The sequence below is a fragment of the Mustela nivalis genome, assembly GCF_964662115.1.
Source record: "Mustela nivalis genome assembly, chromosome: 15".
NCBI classification, from domain to species: domain Eukaryota; kingdom Metazoa; phylum Chordata; class Mammalia; order Carnivora; family Mustelidae; genus Mustela; species Mustela nivalis.
Window position 1 is genome coordinate 77,511,665 of NC_139034.1, and position 20,514 is coordinate 77,532,178.

The 20,514-nt window shown below is 41.1% G+C and overlaps 1 protein-coding gene across 23 annotated transcripts in view; it reads right to left on the minus strand.

The window, feature by feature from the left end:
- DOCK9 (dedicator of cytokinesis 9) overlaps positions 1-20,514 on the minus strand; it is a 211,915-nt gene that overhangs the window by 42,204 nt on the left and 149,197 nt on the right. For 9 of the 23 annotated variants that reach the window (XM_082700802.1, XM_082700808.1, XM_082700806.1 and 6 more), the window contains exons 34-39: positions 19,231-19,364; positions 17,042-17,156; positions 13,340-13,406; positions 11,771-11,818; positions 9,070-9,206; positions 1,239-1,354 (exon numbers count right to left, since the gene is read on the minus strand). In XM_082700802.1, the coding sequence (XP_082556928.1) occupies positions 1,239-1,354; positions 9,070-9,206; positions 11,771-11,818; positions 13,340-13,406; positions 17,042-17,156; positions 19,231-19,364 (617 nt within the window). Of the gene's footprint in view, positions 1-1,238; positions 1,355-8,511; positions 8,556-9,069; positions 9,207-9,669; positions 11,819-13,339; positions 13,407-17,041; positions 17,157-19,230; positions 19,365-20,514 lie in introns of those variants that run through there. The other 14 variants (XM_082700807.1, XM_082700795.1, XM_082700811.1 and 11 more) reach the window with 5 other exon arrangements.

Consider the following 20,514-nt stretch of genomic DNA (forward strand, 5'->3'; position numbering starts at 1 on the left):
CCAGCAGGGAGCCTGCTTACCCCCACTCTCTCTGCCTGCCTCTCTGCCTACTTGTGATCTCTCTCTGTGAAATAAATAAATAAAATCTAATTTTAAAAAATGTCACGCGGAAAAGAAAATAGAAAGAGGTTCCAGACATGGTTCTGGTTTTCAAGCCATGGCTTTCAGGTCACCCCCAGACTTTCTGCATTAGCCAGTCTGGGTCAGGGCCTAAGAATGTGTACTTTGAACAAGCTCCCTGGGTCTGTTGCCAAGGCCGGCCAGGGGACTGCGCTCTGAGAGCCACGGAAGTGGAGGCTCTCCCATTCATTTGGTTAGGGTCTGTGTTTCATCTCTTCAATGGGTTCCCAGTAATGACATTTCATGGGGACGTGAGTAGCATGACTGCTGAGAAGAATAAAGGTAGAGTATATAATCAGGTGACATGATATCAGGGTAACTTATTTCTATCCAAAATAAAAAAAAAAATGCACCTTATGAGAATCAAAGATAAGTAAAGCAGAAAATTACTTTGGTTATCTTTTCCAAATACCTTGGAAACAAACACACTGTTTCAATAATCATCATGTATCAACTCTAATTCAATTTCCTTCTTCCATGCTGGAAATGGAAGCAATCAATTAGCAAGCCTGAGAAGTGTTAGGTCCCTAGAATAAAGTGAATGCCTTATGAGACCATTTCCACCTACTTGAATATTACTTGCTGAAACCTAAAAATAAGACCAAAACAATCTTTTCTTTTCTATCCTTGAAATGCTTCTATCACTGAAGTTACTAACAGGTATTTTTAAAATTGTAAGAGGTGAATGTGTGTGTAGTTACTGCTTTTCTACATATAAGTAACTAATTGTAACTGCTGCTCCATTTGGATATTCTCAGATAGTCGAGGCAGAAATGTCTGATGAGGTTCCCATTATGAATCGGCCTCGAGGGCATAGCAAACCATATTCTCCAGGGGGATGCTTTCCTCTGGCCGAGAGGCAACCACCTCCTGGGACTGTTTCCATCATTTGCAGCACACCCTGACCAGCTGAACTGTATTTTATTTCAAGGAATTCAAGTCATTAACCATGCGATGGTTTCATTAAGGAATTCTGAGGATGTGTGGTTTCTTTACAGGGGCAAAAACAGTTGCTGAAATAAAAAAAAATACAACACAGGAAGTTCTTGCTGGTTCAACTTAAACAAGCAGAATTAATTTAAAAGGTAATTTAACAGGCCCAGCTGTTCAGTACGAACCTTAAATGCCAGCGTAAACAGAGAGAGTGTGTCCAGGGCCGTGAGGCACACCTCGGTAGCGATGTTGGCTTCCAGCAGCGACTGGTGGAGAACGTCCGCGTCCGAGTGGCCGTAGCCTGCATGGATTACAACACAAGGTTACTGGCCAGCGACCGCAGACGGAGAGGCTGGCGGCACAGTGTGGTTGCAGTCAACTTTTGATTATTTACGGAAGGCTTCCTCTGGGGTCTTGTTTCCCTTTTTCAGTGGTTGGGGGGTACATAATGAATAATGTGTCTGTTCAATTAGAACAATTCTGGAAGGGAAACAAGAGCAGCAAACGTTTACTGTGTCCAGGCTATGGGCCAACCGTAATTCTATGAACTTTCAGTGTTTTCGCTCATTTAATCCCACAGCAGCCCTATGAAGCATGTACATTCTTAAACCCTTTTTGCAGAGAAGGAAACTGAGGCACAGAAAGGTTGGACAGCTTGTCTTAGGTCCCACAGCTAGTAAACAGCAGAACCAGGAAGGCACCTAGACGGGAGCCAATCCACTGAGCCACCGGACTGAGCTCTTAGGATGGGAGGAGCTGGCGAAGGAAGCAGAGATTTCCCAAGCTTCCCGCAGAGACAGAAGCAGCGGCCCAGCACAGTTTTTTAAGAAAATGAGTCAGAGTCAGGCTGCCGGGCCCTGGTTCCAGCTCAGCCACTTGCTAGTTGTGTGACCTTGGGCAAGTTATTTGACCTCTTTATGCATCAGTTCCCTGATCTGTAGAATGGGGATAATAATAGTATCTGCCTCAAAGGGTTGTGGTGAGCATGCAATTGGTTAAGATCTGGGAAGTTCTTAGAATAGTGGCTGGCACGTGGTGGACGGCCGTGTAAATAGTGAATCGATAACGTAAAGATCTAAAGGATCAGCCAGAATAGTGAACGATAACCAAGAGTTGACTGCACTGCTAACAGTATTCTACTTGCTTTATCAAAAAGCACAAAAGCCAGTACATGTCTGAAAGGAATGTTTAAGAAAAGGAAAGGACATGAAGAATCATAATTTAAATACAAGCTGATATCTTCTATATGTGGCTGTAAAAACCAATTTAGTATGGACATAAATGTAGCTTGACATACAATTTGAGATATTAAATTATGAAATGATATGCATTAGCAGAAATACATGTAGGGATGCAGAGATGTTACAGTGCTGATCTAGAGGACGCAGAAAGATGGCAATATAATGAAACGTCATACAATGTCCTACTCCAAGGAGCAAACATAAATCAACACTTACTATGTAGATAATTTTCTTTATAATCCAAAGAGCAGGACATTTTCTATACAGATCAGGAAAATGAAGTAGAGAAAACCTAGAGGATTTTCTTGAGGCCAGTAATGGGGGGAAAAAAAACCCCAAAGAAACCCAGAAACTACACTCCAAATTCCTTATCCAGGTCACTGTGTCACAGTACATATTATTAGGACAAAATAACTTGCATGATGTTATTCTTACGTTGATAAATGTCAGAGTTACAACGTGATTTTCAGAAGACTATGAAAGGTTTTCCAAGCTGCTGCATTGCTCTTAAAATAGGCTAAAAACACCATCACGTGCTTTCACCCAGTGTTGCTCTACAAAGGCAGTGCTGAAGGTTTCTGTCTGTGAACTGCATGATTTTCACACTGGAAGAGAGTCAGTGTGCCTTGAGAGGGGCTCTGTAACACCCAGCACCATGCTACTTCTTTCTGTGTTTGCTTCTCTAGTAAGAGGTCTCCCCGAGACAGAGAGATGGATGCACCTTGGTACTAATTTCACTGCACTGCCATTGTAAGCCAGGGCATCCCCTTGTTCGGCATGGTTTGTTTGGTAAGATCAGAAATGGTGAAAGAGGAAAACAGATTGTTAATTATGGCTAAGTGATCACAAACCCGGGGCGGGGGAGTGTGGGGGAATATAGCACTTTTTATTAGACCAACCAAAATTATCGCAGGTCAAAAAGACCCTTTGGGGGCTGCTGAAATTTTATGGTCAGGGGAAATCACATAAGGAACTTGTTTTGGTGATGATTTTAATATTTTTCTTGGCAAAGAACTGACGTTTTCTTTTTCTGGAAAGGTAATGTATGCAGGTGTGATCATTATAGACACAATTGCCTACACACTGAAGAATTTCCACACCATTTAATTTCAGCTGAAAGGTCTGGACCCATTCAGGACTGGAACTTGGCAATGTGTTGTTTTAAAAGACAGAATCAATGGCCACACTAATGAAGTTTTTATGTAATTATGTATATATGTATGGAAACATGACAATGACAAAATTTCTCCAAGCTCTTAGACTCTCTCTGAGTGTCGATGTTGTGTATCTCATTTCCTTAAGGATCACGGATTCATATAGAAATCTGTCTGCCTGTGTCTGAAACATCGAATAATCAAAGAAATGATCCAGCTGAGCCACAACTGGCTATAATTTTGCTTCTCCTTAAACTCCTATCTCAAAAAAAGTCAGCAATATTCCTGAGCCAGTGTTAGTAAAGTCCCCAAAAATAAAGGACAGTGTGGAGAGGTTGTCTAAGTGGTACAGACTGCATGGACAGTTCACCGAGGGATACTCCCATGGAAACTGCTTGTCTCAATGCCTGAAACTAAGCTGTGCACGAGGCAAGGATTTAGTCCTTGGTCGCCATGTTACAGGCCAACCCAGGAAAATGAAACTGACTTGGTACATCCAAAAAGGCATCTTAAGAGAAAATGCAATTTCTTCAAGTATCGGTCAGCAACTCTTTGAAGCTGATGAAGCAGATTCTCACCAGGGCAAGTAAGGAATGCTGTTAACCCTACTGATTTCCCCTACAGAACCGTGGTGCCTTGAGGCACAGGGCCCTGACAGACTACCTTCAGCTAGGCTGAGCAGAGAGAGGAGAAGGACTTCCCCGATGTGCCATCTTTGGCACATACATCATGGATTGCTTTGGTGTCGATGGGATTCACTGCTCACATGGACACAATTTTCATTCTGTTATAACTCTGATAAATGATTTATTCTAAAATCCCCAAGTCTTCTAAACACACAAAGGCAAAGGATGAGACTTTTTTCCCTAATGTCATCTGTTACGTTAGTCTTAATGAACCTTACTCTGTTTAATAAACTCCTGTTACTAGAACAGCTTGACTGAATAACGCCGACCACATCTGTAAACAGTCTCCCCCTCCCCACTGCCAGGCGGTTAGAGGGGATGTGGTGCGAGGGACAAAAACACTTGCCTTTTCCAAATGCCAGAGGACGTTTGGGCTTGAAGTCAGATACATATTCTAACAGGAGGCACTTTCTTTTCAACAGGTGCCTTTACCCTTATTTTTATTATTTTTCCCCCTCTGGCCCACATAATCTGAATCCAGAAAAATAATACATTTTGTGAGAAATGTAAATGCTACTGAATGATATGAAATCTTCTTGCTAAAAGAAGGCCCCAAACATGGAAGACCTAGTCCCCTAGATATATTAACTCACGGTCTGCAGCCTTTACTAACTACATATACTTTTGCAAACTATCAGACTGATCAACCTCTACGTTATTATCTATTTGTTCATCTCCATCCCACTTTTATTGTTAAAAATGTTTTCTTCACAAATGAGCGAAAAGTAGACAGCAGAATAAGGAATAATATTCCAAGGCAAAAATGATGTGATTTGCTTTCTGTCCTCTGACTCATACAAAAACCCTAATATGCTCAAAAATGATTTGTGGAATGGTCTATAATCTCAGAGTTTATACCTGAGGAAATGGTGATGCCATCTGCTTTCTCTTCTCTGAAGAAAACCTCAATCTAATAATGTTCAGCTGTGTCTGGAAATAGTCCCTCGTATGGGATATATAGCCCAGACTGTGGAAACAGCTGGTTTAAGCATGCATTATAATTTAAAGTCCTTTTTAAGGTTATTAAGAATGTAAACATGTCCTGACTTTTTTTTTTTTTAAGATTTTATTTATTTATTTGACAGAGATCACACGTAGGCAGAGAGTGGGGGGGAAGCAGGCTTCCTGCTGAGCAGAGAGCCTGATGTGGGGCTCGATCCCAGGACTCTGGGATCATGACCTGAGTTGAAGGCAGAGGTTTAACCCACTGAGCCACCCAGGCACCCCTAAACATTTCCTGACTTTAAAAAGGCATCGTGCCAGACTTTCTCAGTTCTGAAACCCCATCAATTGCAAGAAGTAACAATGACTGACTGTCATATTGAATGGAATATGCAAGGCACAGGTGTGAGGTAGCTCAGTTATAACTCCAGGTTATAGCCTGATAACGGAAATGCTAGGAAACATGCAAAAATGTATTTCTAAATCAAGGAAACCTGCTTCAGAATAATAAAAAAAAAGTGACTTCACAAACATTTCATTTACTGTCTTGAGTATATACTTTTAAAGCATCTAAGTCGATTTTTTACCCATTTTAAGAGATATATTGTCATGCTTAAAACCTGCAAAACAGTAATCTTACTTCAAAGAATACATGTGTTCTCTGCGTTTTTCCTGTAAATTCAGTATTATACACAGTAAGGGAATTTAATGATCACTGATACTCATTGTCTTGCTTGCACTTCATAGATAGCAAAGAATTTCAGAATTAGATGTGGTCTTATAAACCATCTCATCTAACTCTTCACCTCCCAGTGTGACGTTTAAGAGACCTGAACAATATCCCCCGGGAGTCCTCAAATAGTCTGTTTCCACACCTCCAACTCCCAGTGCCCACAGCAGCTAATGGGCAATTCAGTTAGAAAACGCTTTTCCATAATGACCTGAAATCGCATTCTCTGCAACTTAATCCAGTGACCTTGAACTCTCTCTTAAACCAAATGCAGGTTTTCTTTAAGTGTTTCTACCTCTTGTCTGGCTTTTCGCCCTACCGTACCAGCAGGAAATAGGAATTATCATGCAAATGAATTTAATATATTCCTAGAGCAATATATAACAGCAAAGTAAATGCAAAATGTTATCTTATGTGTTCTGCACACGCATCACTTACTTACAAACATGTCTGACTTAGCTTCCCTCTCAACAGCATGGTTTATGTAAAATATTCTACAGGTAGTTCTCACTTTCAATTTTCCATTTGACACAAATAGCTTCTGTTGATACACAACAGGATGCACTTTACAATAAAAAGGTCAATGTCTTAATGTTGTAAACATTTACTTTTCACGTACCTGAGTAATGACCCAAACATAATGAACCTCTATCTTCTGAGTGTTTTTGAATAGTGAAGGCTATTTGGACACAGTGGGACTTATCATTTTCATTATTTCCTATCAAAATCCAAGAGTAAAGATAAGACCCCACCCTGGTTACATGTAAGGTGCACATGGTGTCTTTTCCCATGTCCTACTAATGGGGGGCTTAAAACTTGGACGCCACTGGATTAAATTTCTGGCAGACCTCTGCTGCCCCCAGGTGGTCAAACTGAGGCCTGACAAAGCCTTTCCTCTGAAACTAAAAACAAAAAAATGCAGGTGGTATATATACGGAGGGGGCCTTCTTCCTATTTTTTTTCTTTTCTAAAATAAATGTTAGACTCCGGCATCCTGCAAACCTCTCACATGCTGGATTTATGTCATATTGGTTGGTCCAACAGAAGGTACTGTATTCATTGTTAAAGAGGACTTTTTTAAGAAAGACATATATGACTACAAATTTCCCATAAAATACCTCGGTACTGGTGTAAAGAAATCACATATGTATACATACATATATATGCTCACACATATACACATGTATACATACAGTATGTCCTGCCTTCTCTGTGGCTTCTGGGCACACGGACAATCTGGAGCTCAAAAAGGCTGAAGCCCCCCAGATACATCATCAGACTTATAAATGGAGACCGAGTTCCAGGAGAAGATGCAAGGACTGTGAGACACCAGAACCAATTTGGGATGAGCAGACAGGAGGCTAAAAGAAATCAGCTACACACTGTTTCTCGAGAAGGCAGAAGGAGAAACGCTGATTGAGGATGGTGTCACTGAAAACTGACTAGAGCAAAAACTCCAGGAGGAAAGAGGAGAGAGGCAGGAAGGATGGGCTCTCTGTGGGTAGCCGGAAGAGAGAATGGGAGTCAACCATGTTCACAATATGCTGCTTGGCTGCAAAACATAGCCAGCTGCCTCTCTCCTCCAGTTCAAGCCACCATTGCAAAATCTGTTTGCAGCGGGAGGAGCGGCTGTCTGTCTTGGTAGGTTAAGGTTATACACTCATGTGTTGATCACTCATTTTACTTTTGTTTATTTTCTATTTCCTACATGATTATCTTTGGAGTGGGGGACTCGGTCTACTGATTTTTTTTTAAGTGCTTTAAAGTTTAGGTATTTATTCTAACTGACAGAGAGGTAATGCCTGTGTTATAAACTGTCTGGGCAGGGGCAGTGTGGCAAGTCCTGCAGAACCATGAGAATTTAATTTCTGTTTGCTTAATAGGAAATGAAAACTAAAAACACCAAAACTTCTTTTGTTTGTGTCAACCCCTTGCCTGCAGAGCTAGAAAAAGCCCTAACAGACAAGATGTGGAAAAATCCAGTATTGGAGCCTGAGATGTGTCATGAACATCCATTCGTGTGTGGCAGGCAAATGTCATACTGATCTAAATTAAGCTTAGAATTTTATAAAGAGGGTCTATACCCATTAGGTTGAACTTTGGGGTGGAAGAGTAGGCAGCTGCTGTATTTTGATGCCTCAGCCTTCTTACTCTGAACTATTACCATTTTAAAGCATTTGGGAATATTGTCTTTACTCCCAGCCTATTTAAAGAAAGAGGTAGGAAGATCACAGTGAGTGGAATTCTTATGATTAGAAATGATGGAAGATATTAATAGCTATACATTAAAGGCATTACTTGGCATGAGAACAAGTAATTGTATATGTAAAACAGTAACTAGCTATGTTATGCTTGGAGAAAAGATGAAATAATTCAGAGAACACAACACTAACAGAAATGGTATCTATTATAAATGACGGCATTCATTTTTAAAATGCTGCATGGCTGATGTCTTTTAGGTTTCCTGCTTTGAGAAAACTTTTAAGGAGATGTAACACTTAAGTTTCTAGAAACAGTACATGATGTCATGTCTCCTCTGGTGATATGAAAAAAGTAAATTAAAAATATGCTCCTACTTTTTGGTAGGTAGAATCTCTACTGTGAAGTTAGAAAGCCCCAAAGTTAGGAAGGCAAGATGAACAAAAAGGTCTCGGCTTGCAAGTGAAGCGGCCTCATAAGCAGACTTCAACCTGATTAAATCTTACCATTGTCTACAGAAATTCCAAGCACACTTGATATCTTTCTCACACTGAAAACACAGAAAAAGTCACTTTGTTATTGGCTTTTCCACACCCTCACAAATTGATTCATGGGCTTTATGTTTTCACAGCAGTTTAAGGAGTAACATACATTCAAAGCTGGAATGTCAGAATGTGGACACTTGATCAATTACACGCATGGCCTCGGAAGAACGAAAGGAACCTGTCCCAGATGTCCCGAGGACTTGCACACGGAAAATCCAAATATTCAATTAAAGATATCAGAGAATGTTTGGCTGTCAAAATGTTTACGTTAAAAATACTGAAGGGAGGGGGTTGGGACAAAGGGTCCAGGCTTTTAGGTCTGGTGCCGTAGCTGACCACGTTCCACATTGTGTCACTCTCCTCCAAAGAAGGGAATTTCGCCATGAGCTCTTCATCCCACTTGCTCTGAGCTGGAAGAAAAGTCAGGTTGGTGATGTGGTCTGGTGCGGCCTGGGGCTCTCCCCTCTGAGATGTCACATGAGATGGCTGGCTGTTACGATGGTATGTCATGGGACTTACTGTGGTTAAAAGTGAGAGAGTTATCCAGGCTGCCCAGCTGCTGCAATCTGGCATGCATCATTCCTGTTCTGTTACGGGAAACAGGCAATGTCTGAGATTTTCGATCATGAACTATGGGTCCCAACCCCTCCTGGTTCCTGCAACATGAGTGAAATGGGATAGAAGCAAAAGTTAGATTTGTTACACCGCAGCGAGACGAGCAGGGTTAGTGAGGCCAGGACACAGCACAAGGGGACCGGCCATACGCCAACCAGAGCAGCGTGGCCTGAGACGCACACACAGGCGGCAGTTCTTAACTGAGTTCATAGCAAAGCACTTGATGATGAAGAAGCAAAAAGCAAGCTAAAGCAGGGAACTTTTCAGTTTTGGAATGTACTTTAGAGATGCTGCTTTTTAAAAAGTCAGAGCATCAGTCCGACGTGGCGCTAAAGGTTAGAGTTCGGAAACTGCTAAACACCATGAATATTTTCAGATTATACATGTTATTAAAGAGCAAAAAAAAATTTTTTTTTTAAAAGAAAACAATGCATTGGAAGAAACAGAGAACAAACATGCAATGAGAGGGATTATATGAGGCGGTTTTAACACCTTTATTCTTACCCAGGCAGGAAGGAGAGCCACACACTTTGTTAAACTTGTCAGCAGTCAAGTAAAGAAAATAGAAAAGTGATCTGGGTTAGCAATCATACAGCTAACTTCCTACTGTGTACCATCACCAGAGCAGATGAAAAATGAGACCCGTGCTGGAATGACACCTGTCCCCGGCCCGTAGCCAACCGTCTCCCTCATTGTGTTATTGTGTGGAGGAGAACAGGAGTTCTAGAACATGCATGGACTGTCATCGGGCAACATGCTGCTGGGTGATTTCAGAGGGACACAATGAGAAGACGCAGTATTCCTCAGCCGGGACTGCCACGGAGGGCACACACCGACAGCGTTCAGACTCCGCTCGGGATCTTTGTCACATGGAGCAGAAACCACAGGAATTTTCTATGAAGCAGGGCACATCTTTCCACAACACACCTAACAAGCAACACCACCTTCCACGCCCGCATTCCTATGCCCATCCGTTTTTAGGATAGCCCAAGAAAGCACACTTTTACATGCAAATATATACAGGGTGCTTATAAAGTCAGAAGATTTTTTTTTTAATTAAATTTATAGCCATTAAGAAAAAAAATAAGTTCACAGTTAGACAAGACCCAATTCTAAAATATTTTGTTGGGCAGAAACCTTCAGCTTCCCACAGGCACCATGTTCAGCTCTGCGGCACGTCACCCTAATTTGCACAACGCTCTCCAAATGCCAACTTGTGCTGAGGGTGACAGTTACCGTGAGAAGGCTGGGAAGCTTGCCGGTCACAGTGCCCTCCGGTTACAATATACCACATCCCCAGGTCCATGGGGCAGAGTCAAAGGGAGTAAAGTCCGATTGCGAGGTGCTACTGTATAAGGTCACCTTGTATATACTTGCATTTGGTACTCAAAAGTGCAAATGTTATAATTGACTGTTACGATAAAAAATAACAGTTAAAATGAGAGAACTTCAAGTGCCACCGCGTTTCAGTTAAAAATAAATACGAATAGGATGAAAGTGTAAAATACTCTCTCTAAATTTACTCTTTAAAAAAAAAACCCACAAATTCTTATTGAACATGAAACATAATTCTGCAAATGTCTCAAATATCCCAAGAAAAGAACAATGTTAACATAAAAAGTAAAAATCTCCACATTCAAATAATCTTAAAAATCTCTCTCCTGTTTCATTGCTGTAAAACAGAATTATAGAGAAAAAACTCAATCACTACTGAATTTTAAAGTTGTCCTAAAATATAAATGTGTTTACTTATAAGCAAACAATCACAATGGAAAAATAGGATACTTAGACCAACCCTGTAAATACATTATCACGGGACACACAACACGGACAAAACAGATACCGACGCGCTGAGCAGCCGCAGAGCAGGAGTGGGAACGTGGTAAGGACAAGACGTGCTCTGAAGAAATGCCTCCAGGAAAGAGAGGCTTGGGTGCCCCTCGCAATGAGGTTCCGGCTCCCCTCGAACTCAGCATGGATCTGAGAGTATGGTGTGGGGCAGGGCCATGAAGATGTATGAAACTCAATCGAGAGTTCTGGTCAGATAAGAGCAGGGCATGGACAGCTTATGTGGACTGAGGAGAAAAGGCTCAGTTGCAGAGACGGTTTTTAAGGAAATTTGAACAAATCTGAGATGAACTGAGAGCCTTCCTTCATGAAGAAGAAACGAAAAATGGTTATGTGAGAAATTATTATCTTTGTAGCTGGGAAATGGTAAAAAGTGACCTCTGAAAGTCAAACAGGGGAAGCAAAACCACTGGAGGAGGAGAAAGAGCAAGAAGACACACCTGGGGGAGCTGGGAGAAGAAAGAGAAAGGGGACGGGAAGGAACAGAACACGGGGGTGTATTTGGAAGGAAGCACACCAGTGAAGCAGCAGGCCACGGAGGGAAATCCTTCCAAGAGATATGCAAGAGGCAAAATGAGACAGAAGGAGTGTGGGAATGCAGGCGAAAGATGCCACCAGATTTGACGGTAGCAGTCCAAAGACATCGCGGCTGTTTATGAGAATTCCAACTGCCAATCATCACGGATGACAATTTCCACACATTCAGAGCCAAGTAATACAGAGAATGATACACATTCGAGCCAAACCCCCACAGTACCTGGCTATATATCGCTTCCCCATGTACTGGAACTGGTGTAAGCAGACTCTGCAGACAGGATGGAAGGTTATTAGGGAAACAGGAAAAGACAATGGTTTCCAATACATTGCTTTATTTCAACCCATCAGCAACAACACATTCAATAAACCTTACATCTACCAGTAGCCTCTTACTTCTGGTATTCAGAAATTCTTGGGAGGGTCTTTCTCACCCAGAGAAAATCACTAACCTAGAGGGGAGGTACCATGCTGGGCTGTCGGTACTGTGCTGGGCGGTGAAGCCACTGGGGAGGCCTGGGACAAACAGGACTGCCCCCGACTCCGTCTGTCTCAGCACAGGCACGGGGGAAGGCACAGGACTGGGGCACTCTCCCAGCTGCTGATCTGTCCTCATTCAATCCCGGCAAGGAGCTCCCTCTTTTGGCTTTTCTAAAGGGACTGGTCCCTTACAGACATCAAATGTCTGATTTTTGGGTTGGTTTTAATATACACACAATGTTGATTTTTTAAAAAATCATGTATTTAATAAGAAGTTGTTACAATAACGTCCAGTAAGTTCTTTTGGTGCGGAATCTCATCAATCTCTCCCACTTGTAACTTAGCAGAGAGAACAACCATGACTAGGAACCAAGACCGTAATTCAAAATGCAAAAAGCTCCGATTACATGTTTTCGCCCGAGTTTAGGAAAATATATTTGGCAGCAAAATCATGACCCCAATTACCAGAAATAAAGCTATTTACAGTTATAATTTATCCAGTTGTTATGAACAATCATAGTACTGTGGAAACAATAATGTGTTTGATTGTGGGGGGTCTAAGACCTTGGTGGGATGTTACAGAATATATTCTCTATGTAAATTTTCTAAAAATCTAAAAAATTTTGGATGTGGAAAATCATTTGGCCCCAGCGATTTTTTTTTTAAAGTAGGCTCCGTACCCACAGTGGAGCCCAATGCAGGGATTGAACTCATAACCCTGAGATCAAGACCTGAGCTGAGATCAAGAGTTGGATGCTTAACTGACTGAGCCACCCAGGTGCCCCTGGCCCTAGCAAATTTTACAGGGGATTGTGGATTTGTGGTAGGTTTTTGTTGTTGTTGTTGTTTGTTCTTTTTTTTTTTTTTTTTTTTTAAAGCAAAGAGCTTAAAGGAATGACTGAAGAGTTAAAAGAAGGTAATATAGATAAAATTTAAGATTTCACTTAAATTTAAAAATTATAGCTATTTTGGTCTAAATATTTACATCTGCTTAAGCTACATTAGACTCACCTTTGAAACATAGCATTCACCCAATTCAGTTAATCAATTGTGTCCTTTTATTCAGATAGTTTGTACACATAAGCAGTTAGCGCTCATCTCTAACAACCACATATCTAATAATTTAGGGTTGGTCACTGGCCACTGAGTCATGTGCTCCCAAGAGCAAGTGTTGGGGTCAGGTCCAGGAGAAAGAGCTTAAAAACGGTGGATGTGAATATACTACATTCCTAGTTCAACCCCATAGCATTGTTCACACCTCTTAATTAGCCAAGAAAAATCAAGAAGCAGAGAGCAAAGCAAAACTACTTACTCAGATATTGTAAAAAAATCCATAAGTTCAGACGTTGAAGCCTTGTTCCAATACGTAAACAAAGCATCTAGAAAGTAAACATTAATTTGGTCAGAATCATGATGTGCATTGTATATAGCAGGGGATGGGGAAAAGATTTTGGAGAATAAACCCTCAAACCCTTTTATAGCTGATCAAAGAACCAACTACAGTGACCAGTCTTTATTGGTAACAGACACAATGTGCATATTCAATTTCAAGAAGCTGCATTTGAACTTTAATTTCATCATGCATCACCTAACGCTAGATAGTACAATTTTAACTTACATATAATGTGCCCTTAAGTGGCTAAGAGATTTCAAAGAATACAAGTAGGCAAATAATCTCAAGTTAGGCTTTCTCTCTGCCTCATACAGAATCACTCTCCAGGAAACAATCTGTTGAAAATTCTTGCATGTACCTAAGTCCTCTCTTCTTAACACACGCATGCAGAAATGGATGTGTACATACTGCACACACTGTTTTTCCTTTGAGTTTTATTTCAGTAATATAGCTTGCATCTCTTCCAATCTTCTCCAAGATACCTGATACTCCTCTCCATGAATGCAGTATAACCGAGTTAGCCAGTCCCTTACTAACAGACATTTACTTGTTTTCCCCCTTAATGCTCTGCTCCATTAAATTATGCTTTGAAGACTATTCTTTTATAAGGATGTTTGCACACTTGTCCAACTACATCTATAGGACAAATATTCTCAGAAGTGAAACAGCCACGTCAAATGTTATGAACAGATATTGCCAAATAGTCTTCCAAACAGGCAATATATGCAACTTCCTGTTTCCCGGCGTGATGATGTGGTACCGTCTCCATGAGGAAGTCACATGCACATCTGCTCTGCATCAAGACGACTGGCCATATTTTCAGTAAAGGCAAATCCTACAAGTCCATTTACAGGAATCATTCTGTGTGTGTGACCCTTAACCTTTTAGAACTTGCCCAAGAGTGCTACTACCAGATAGTTAAACATTTTTGTGTTCTTATATTTTATACTGAGGTTGAAAAACCGGTGAAAAGATTTCTCTCAGGGAGAAATTCCACTGAATTCGGGGGCCTGAGGAGAATAAGAGCAGTCTGCAGCGATGCAGATAGCTCGTGAAGGTGCTCGGCCAGGGACTTTTCACTCCACGCTTGCCCAAAATGGTGAGGGGCAGGGGAAGCCATGAGCTCTACATGGACAATCTGTTATGCGTGAGCACTGTGCTAGGTGGTCTCATGATTGCACACTTGTCATATCTTAATTGCCACCAGGATCAGAGACAGTGTTCTAATTTATAGATAAGCTAATAAAGGCTCAGAGAAGTCAAGCAGTTCTCCCCATCATCAGGCTAAAGAATCACGATGGAATGGGGACTTCAATCAAGTACACCTGATTTTAAAAGCCACGTTTAGTTTATTAGACCAGTAACATGGGTGGGTCAGTGGGCTTCCATCTTTCAGGAATTCTGAGTTTAGATTCCAGAGGAACAGACTCGGGTTACTTGAGACTGACCATCCTCATGGGGTGAGCACCCAAGGAGCGAAGTGTATGAGAGGACCTCTCCGGGCCAACCTGCAAACACCTGTGGTCACCCTAGCTCAAATCAGACAGAGCCAGCTGGCCAGCCAAGGAGCACTAAGCTGCCTTTCCTTGCTCGTGGCTATTGGCTGAGGCTGAGGTTACTGACCTGGGGGCGTGGGGGGGGGGGGAAGACAACTAACCTCTATGAGAGACGGAGAGGCCCAAGCGGAGAAGGTGCTCCTTGAATGTGGGAAAAGGGAAAGAGTAGCTACACAGCTACACAGTTGACTTTGGTTGCCTGTCCGCTAAACTACTCTGAAGGCATTTTCTCTCCCACCCCATATCATACGCAAGAATCAAGTCCAGGTAGATACTAAGATTTAAATGTGAAAATTTGAATAATACTATTTTAAAGAGGATAAAGAAGAGTATCTTCATGACTCTGGGGATAGGTGAAGACTTTTTAAACCTGACACAAACAAAAATTCAAATTATAAAAGGAAGGAAATTGATACTTTGAAGGTAATTTTTTTTTTTTTTTAAGAGAAGCTCTAAAACTGTTTTGAAGAGGTCACTGAATTTTTAAATCATGTGCATGGCCTTCCAAAGGGCTGCTTTTTTTTTTTTTTAAAGATTTTATTTATTTATTTGACAGAGAGAGATCACAGTAGGAGAGAGGAAGGGAAGAGATCACAGAGAGAGAGGAAGGGAAGCAGGCCCCCTGCTGAGCAGAGAGCCTGATGTGGGACTCGATCCCAGGACCCTGAGATCATGACCTGAGCCGAAGGCAGTGGCTTAACCCACTGAGCCACCCAGGCACCCCAAAGGGCTGCTTTTAAAGGATAACTTTAACTAGGATGCAAAATTTCTGGAATATTGGTCTTTAAAAAAGTAGTTATGTTCTAGTTATAGATCTTATTTATTATTTGAAACTTAAAATATTTTAAGGAAAACTTTCAGCAAAGGAAAAACAGAATTACAAAACTGGCTAAAACTCATCACCGTGATGTAAAGTTCAGAACTTTTGTCATTAAGGGCAGAATTTCAACTTTATAACCCTAATGCCTGAATAAGTGCCCAGTGCTTTGCTATTTGGTCATCATTCAAGGAAAATTATTTTCTGTTTGTTGTGTTTTTAAAAGCTACTTTAAAGTATCAAATTGACAGAATAAAAAAATAACCAAGTCCTGAAGCATTTTAGGGATAGGTATGTGGTTCCTACCATCTGGATACTAAGGTCTGGCTATTAATGCTGTAGAAATGGAAGCTTAATACAAAAGAAACATTCTTCTCAGGCAGATATGGAAGCTTAATATAAAAAAAAATTATTCTCAGGCAGAAATGCCTTCCACTGGATGTTTAAGGCCCATACTGACTGCCACTACACAAAGGCAGCACAAGAGGCCTTCAGCATTTTGTTTTCAGAAGACTTTGCCTTGACTCAATACACTTCACAGGACACTTTCCGATTATGCGGCAGCAAGTCCGACAAGATTTCTGATCAAGGAAGAAACAAGACATTGTACCATGGCATGATTTCAAATGATTGCTTATATCACAAAACTGGAGTTGAAGTGTCTTATCATGGATGTTTACATGCTTTATTCTATTAAAAAATGTGGTTGTCAAACCCTTTATGAGAAACTTAATCTACTACGATACCACTAACTCCATCAGAAAACTAAAAAATCACATCTCACTTCCAGTTAAAGCCAGGAATGTCACACATACTCTAAATGGAAGAGATGCTCAGATCCCCCAACATTACATATTCCAATTCAAGAGCCTTACTAATAAAATTATGCAAGTTGCCAAAAAGTTTTTTTGGACAAGTGAAATTGTTTTTTTAGGGGGAAAAAAAATCAAAGGCTACCTCATTTATCTGCTTCTGTCTTCTTGGATTATGATGGTAGGCCCGAGGTTAATAAAAAAAAATTTTTTTTAATGGCCCATGCACATTTTAGAACTCGCTTTTTAGAACAATTAGTAAAAACTCTTTTTCCAAATTAAGACTTTTATTTCTGCTACATTTAGTAAATTAACATGTATTTCAAATGAGGAAGAAAATCTTTTTAAGCTCTTCTATCCTTTCAAGCAATTCTAAGTTTTAAAAAAGACACCAAATACTGAAAAAAGTAAAACTGACATCTTCACTTTCACCTACCATCAGACATGCTTTTTAAGATGTAGAGGAAACACATCAGCAGGCTCTTAATCTCGGACTGGTCAAGTTTGTCACAGCGAACCACAGAATTTCCCAAAGTGCCACTTTGCTGGTGCTAAAAAAAAAAAAAGGAAATACAGGTGATTTTTTTTTTAATCTATTATTCTAGGTAAAACAAAATTAGGTTCATTTTTCTCCTTTGGAAGAGAAAGATTCTTAGAATTGAGTCAAATCACGCAAACTGGAAGGTGTAACTCATTGGTCGACAAACCACAGACACACCTTCACCAAATACACATAAGCGCCTAGTCCACAGAAGCTCTATCGGCTTCCTTCACTTGCTATCCTAAGAGACAAGCCAGCAGGCACAGACCTTTCAAACTGGGTAACCACAGCTGGAGCTACCAGCTCAGTTCTAAAATGCCAAGTACGATCTCATGCAAAAAAGGGATGTGGGCTAGGATCAAACAGAAATGATGAGTTGGAAGACACTGTAGAACCGACCATATCCTCAGGAGAAGGCCGGTGTCTGAACGAGGAAATAAAATCCACACTCCTGTTGTGTACCCCACAAAAGCCTGCGGCAGAGTCCCTGTCATTCAGCTGACATCGTGGGGCACCACTGGGGGGAAAATAACAGGTGGGTACCCAACAGGAACAGAAAGGGACACCTCAGCAGAGCTTGTTCAAAGACCCTAAACCGATGAGACCATTCCCTCAGCGGCTTAGCTCAACACCGCAAACTTCAGAAAGTGCAGGGAACAGGGTGAGGGCAGTTTTGCCACTAGACAGCACGTTTACATGTTCAAGGGGTTCAAATTTAAAAAAAAAAAAAAAAGTACAAGAAAAAGAATCTCATCTCCTGATTTAAAGTCACGGGAGATTTTGAAATCATCAAAGTTGTATTGCCAATTGAAAAGCAGGATTTTTTTTATGTTTTTGGCAAATACCAAAGCAGAAAGGTCAATTAAAAAAAAAAAATCTTTCATTCAAGGTATTGGGGGCAGCAACTAAAAAAAAAAATATGGTAATCAGGTTTAATTAATAATGTACATGAGTTTTTTATTATAGAAGAAATACAGGTGCAGTTAGTGGCAAAACCACAGGGAGGAATGCATCATTTCGCCCACGCACTTCGCCAGGGCCGCTGGGAGAACCCAGTGCTTCTTGCGCTGGGAGGGAAGGTGCAGCATGCAAAGTTTCCTCTGGCAAAGGTGGGATTGTTAGAAGGGAAAAATCCACAGTGACCCGGTTTTTCCTGGCTGACTGGCAGCTCTCTTCCTCCTCTCCAGCACTGCGTATGATGCAAGCAGAATGCCTCCTGAGCAGCTTCTCGCTCTACATATGAACGCAAGTCACGGTCAAGGGGAAAGTTCAATACGTCATGACACACACGCACACGGAGACGCTCCCACCTCTACCAAAACCGCACGGAAGAATAACTGTGTCACTGTCAGCCACAGAAAGGCAGGTACGATGACCAACCTGCTGCTGAAGGACATTCTGCACGTTTCGGAGATCTAGAAATACATCCCTAAGTGGTTCACCTGTTGGTTGGTATGTGTGCTTGCCTTGAACTTGAAGTAACTCGGAAAAACAGTGGCCAAGGCAACACTAATCTATCATTGTTCTGGGTTTAAATTCAAGCTTTAGCCATTCCCACAAAGCTCCAAATAGACCCTTGATTATTTCAAGAAAAAAATGTTAAATACAAAGATGATGTGTTGTGTTGGAGGTACCAGTGTGAGCTGGTTGCAAATAAAGTCTCATCCCTGAATCACCTAGATGATCAATTAATCTTTCCGGAGCAAGCTCTGGACCCAACACCCATTTGCATGGATAACTGTATACATGGTATTCTCTGGCATACAGATGATGGGGATTCTAAATGAGAGTGCATTTTGATGTCCCTACCTGTCCCACCTGCCCAAACTATTTCCTCAAGGTCCTCCACTGTAAACATTGCCCTGATATAAAATCTTGGAAACAAGAATGGGGGAGATTTCAGGAAATGGGCCCCATCCTTAGACAATACTCTGATTGTAACTCTGATAATAACTCCAGGTTAACTGAGTTATTTAAAAAAAAAAAAAGTTACCCTTAACGAACACCAGAACACGAAGCATGGTTTACTTTAGGCTAAATCCATTAGTTGTAAGAAACATTTAAGTTGTATAAAAAGAAATTACCTTATCCAGGGAATTGCTTTTCTCGCTATTCCTTTCTGGAAGGCTATTCCCCGAATCTGTGCTTATGAGGGATCCTCTTGAATCAGCATTTCTCACACTATTGATGTTCGGAGTTGATGCTGTATATGGAGAAGCTATATAGAAATCAAGCGAAGACCAAAGACTTGATGAGATACAACAAAATGAAGATACGTACTGAACTTTAAGGGAAATTGCTTCTATGGCACTTGTTTTTGTTGTTGTTAAGAAATGGGCTCAAGAGTTTCACTCAGGCACCTCGCCTTTAAAGAAGGGCCATAATCTGAAACATTCAGACACAACCCTGAATTCACTTATGGGAGGCCACCTTGGATTCCTCAGACGAAAGGAACACACACAGTTTCAGAATGCAATAAAGATGTTAAAAAATCCACCTACAACTATCAGATCAAAAAATGAAACCCTGCAATGAGCCACAGTATTCAAACTGTATGCTGAGGTGCCCTAGGAAACTCACGGGGCCTCTCGGGACATTTTACATTTTCAAGAAAAACACGATGGTGCTTGACATTTCCCAAAACTGCAGTTTCAATGTGAGATCACACTACATTCCTCTCGATGATGTTGTATCTTTGTGAAGCTAGGTCTTTGGTGGCTGCTATGATAAAAAGCAGGTACTGGGTGAAAATCACCATGGAACAGGAAAATAAGACGGGGGTGAGAAATTAGATTCCAAATAGAGCTGCTGGGCAATGCCTAACACGTGCACACATCCCATTGAAAATGGGTGTGGTTATTAAAAATAATTTTTCTTTAAATTTATGTGTATTTTTCTCGAATGCCGATGAAGTTGTTCAGATAGATGAACTTCCTAGGTTATGTGGCTCCAAATACCTAATAAACAGAACTGTTGGTTGTTTACTCTGGCCTGGGGACTCAATGAACAAATTACTGTGACCATAAGTGTGCTGTGAACGGAGAATGCTTGGGAATCTCTGCAACAAAGAGTTACGAGCAGAAAAGAAATTTAAAAATAAAATGTGTGACATCTGTGAAAAGCAGCACTATAAGTCAGGAATCAGCCCCCACCTCAGAACTATGGAATTTTTTTTAAAAATAAGGTTTATTTATTTATTTATTTGACAGAGATCACAAGTAGGCGGAGAGGAAGGCGGAGAGAAAGAGGGGGAAGCAGGCTCCCCACTGAGCAGAGAACCCAATGTGGGGTTGGATCCCAGGACCCTGAGATCATGACCTGAGCTGAAGGCGGAGACTCAACCCACTGAGCCACCCAGGTGCCCCAGA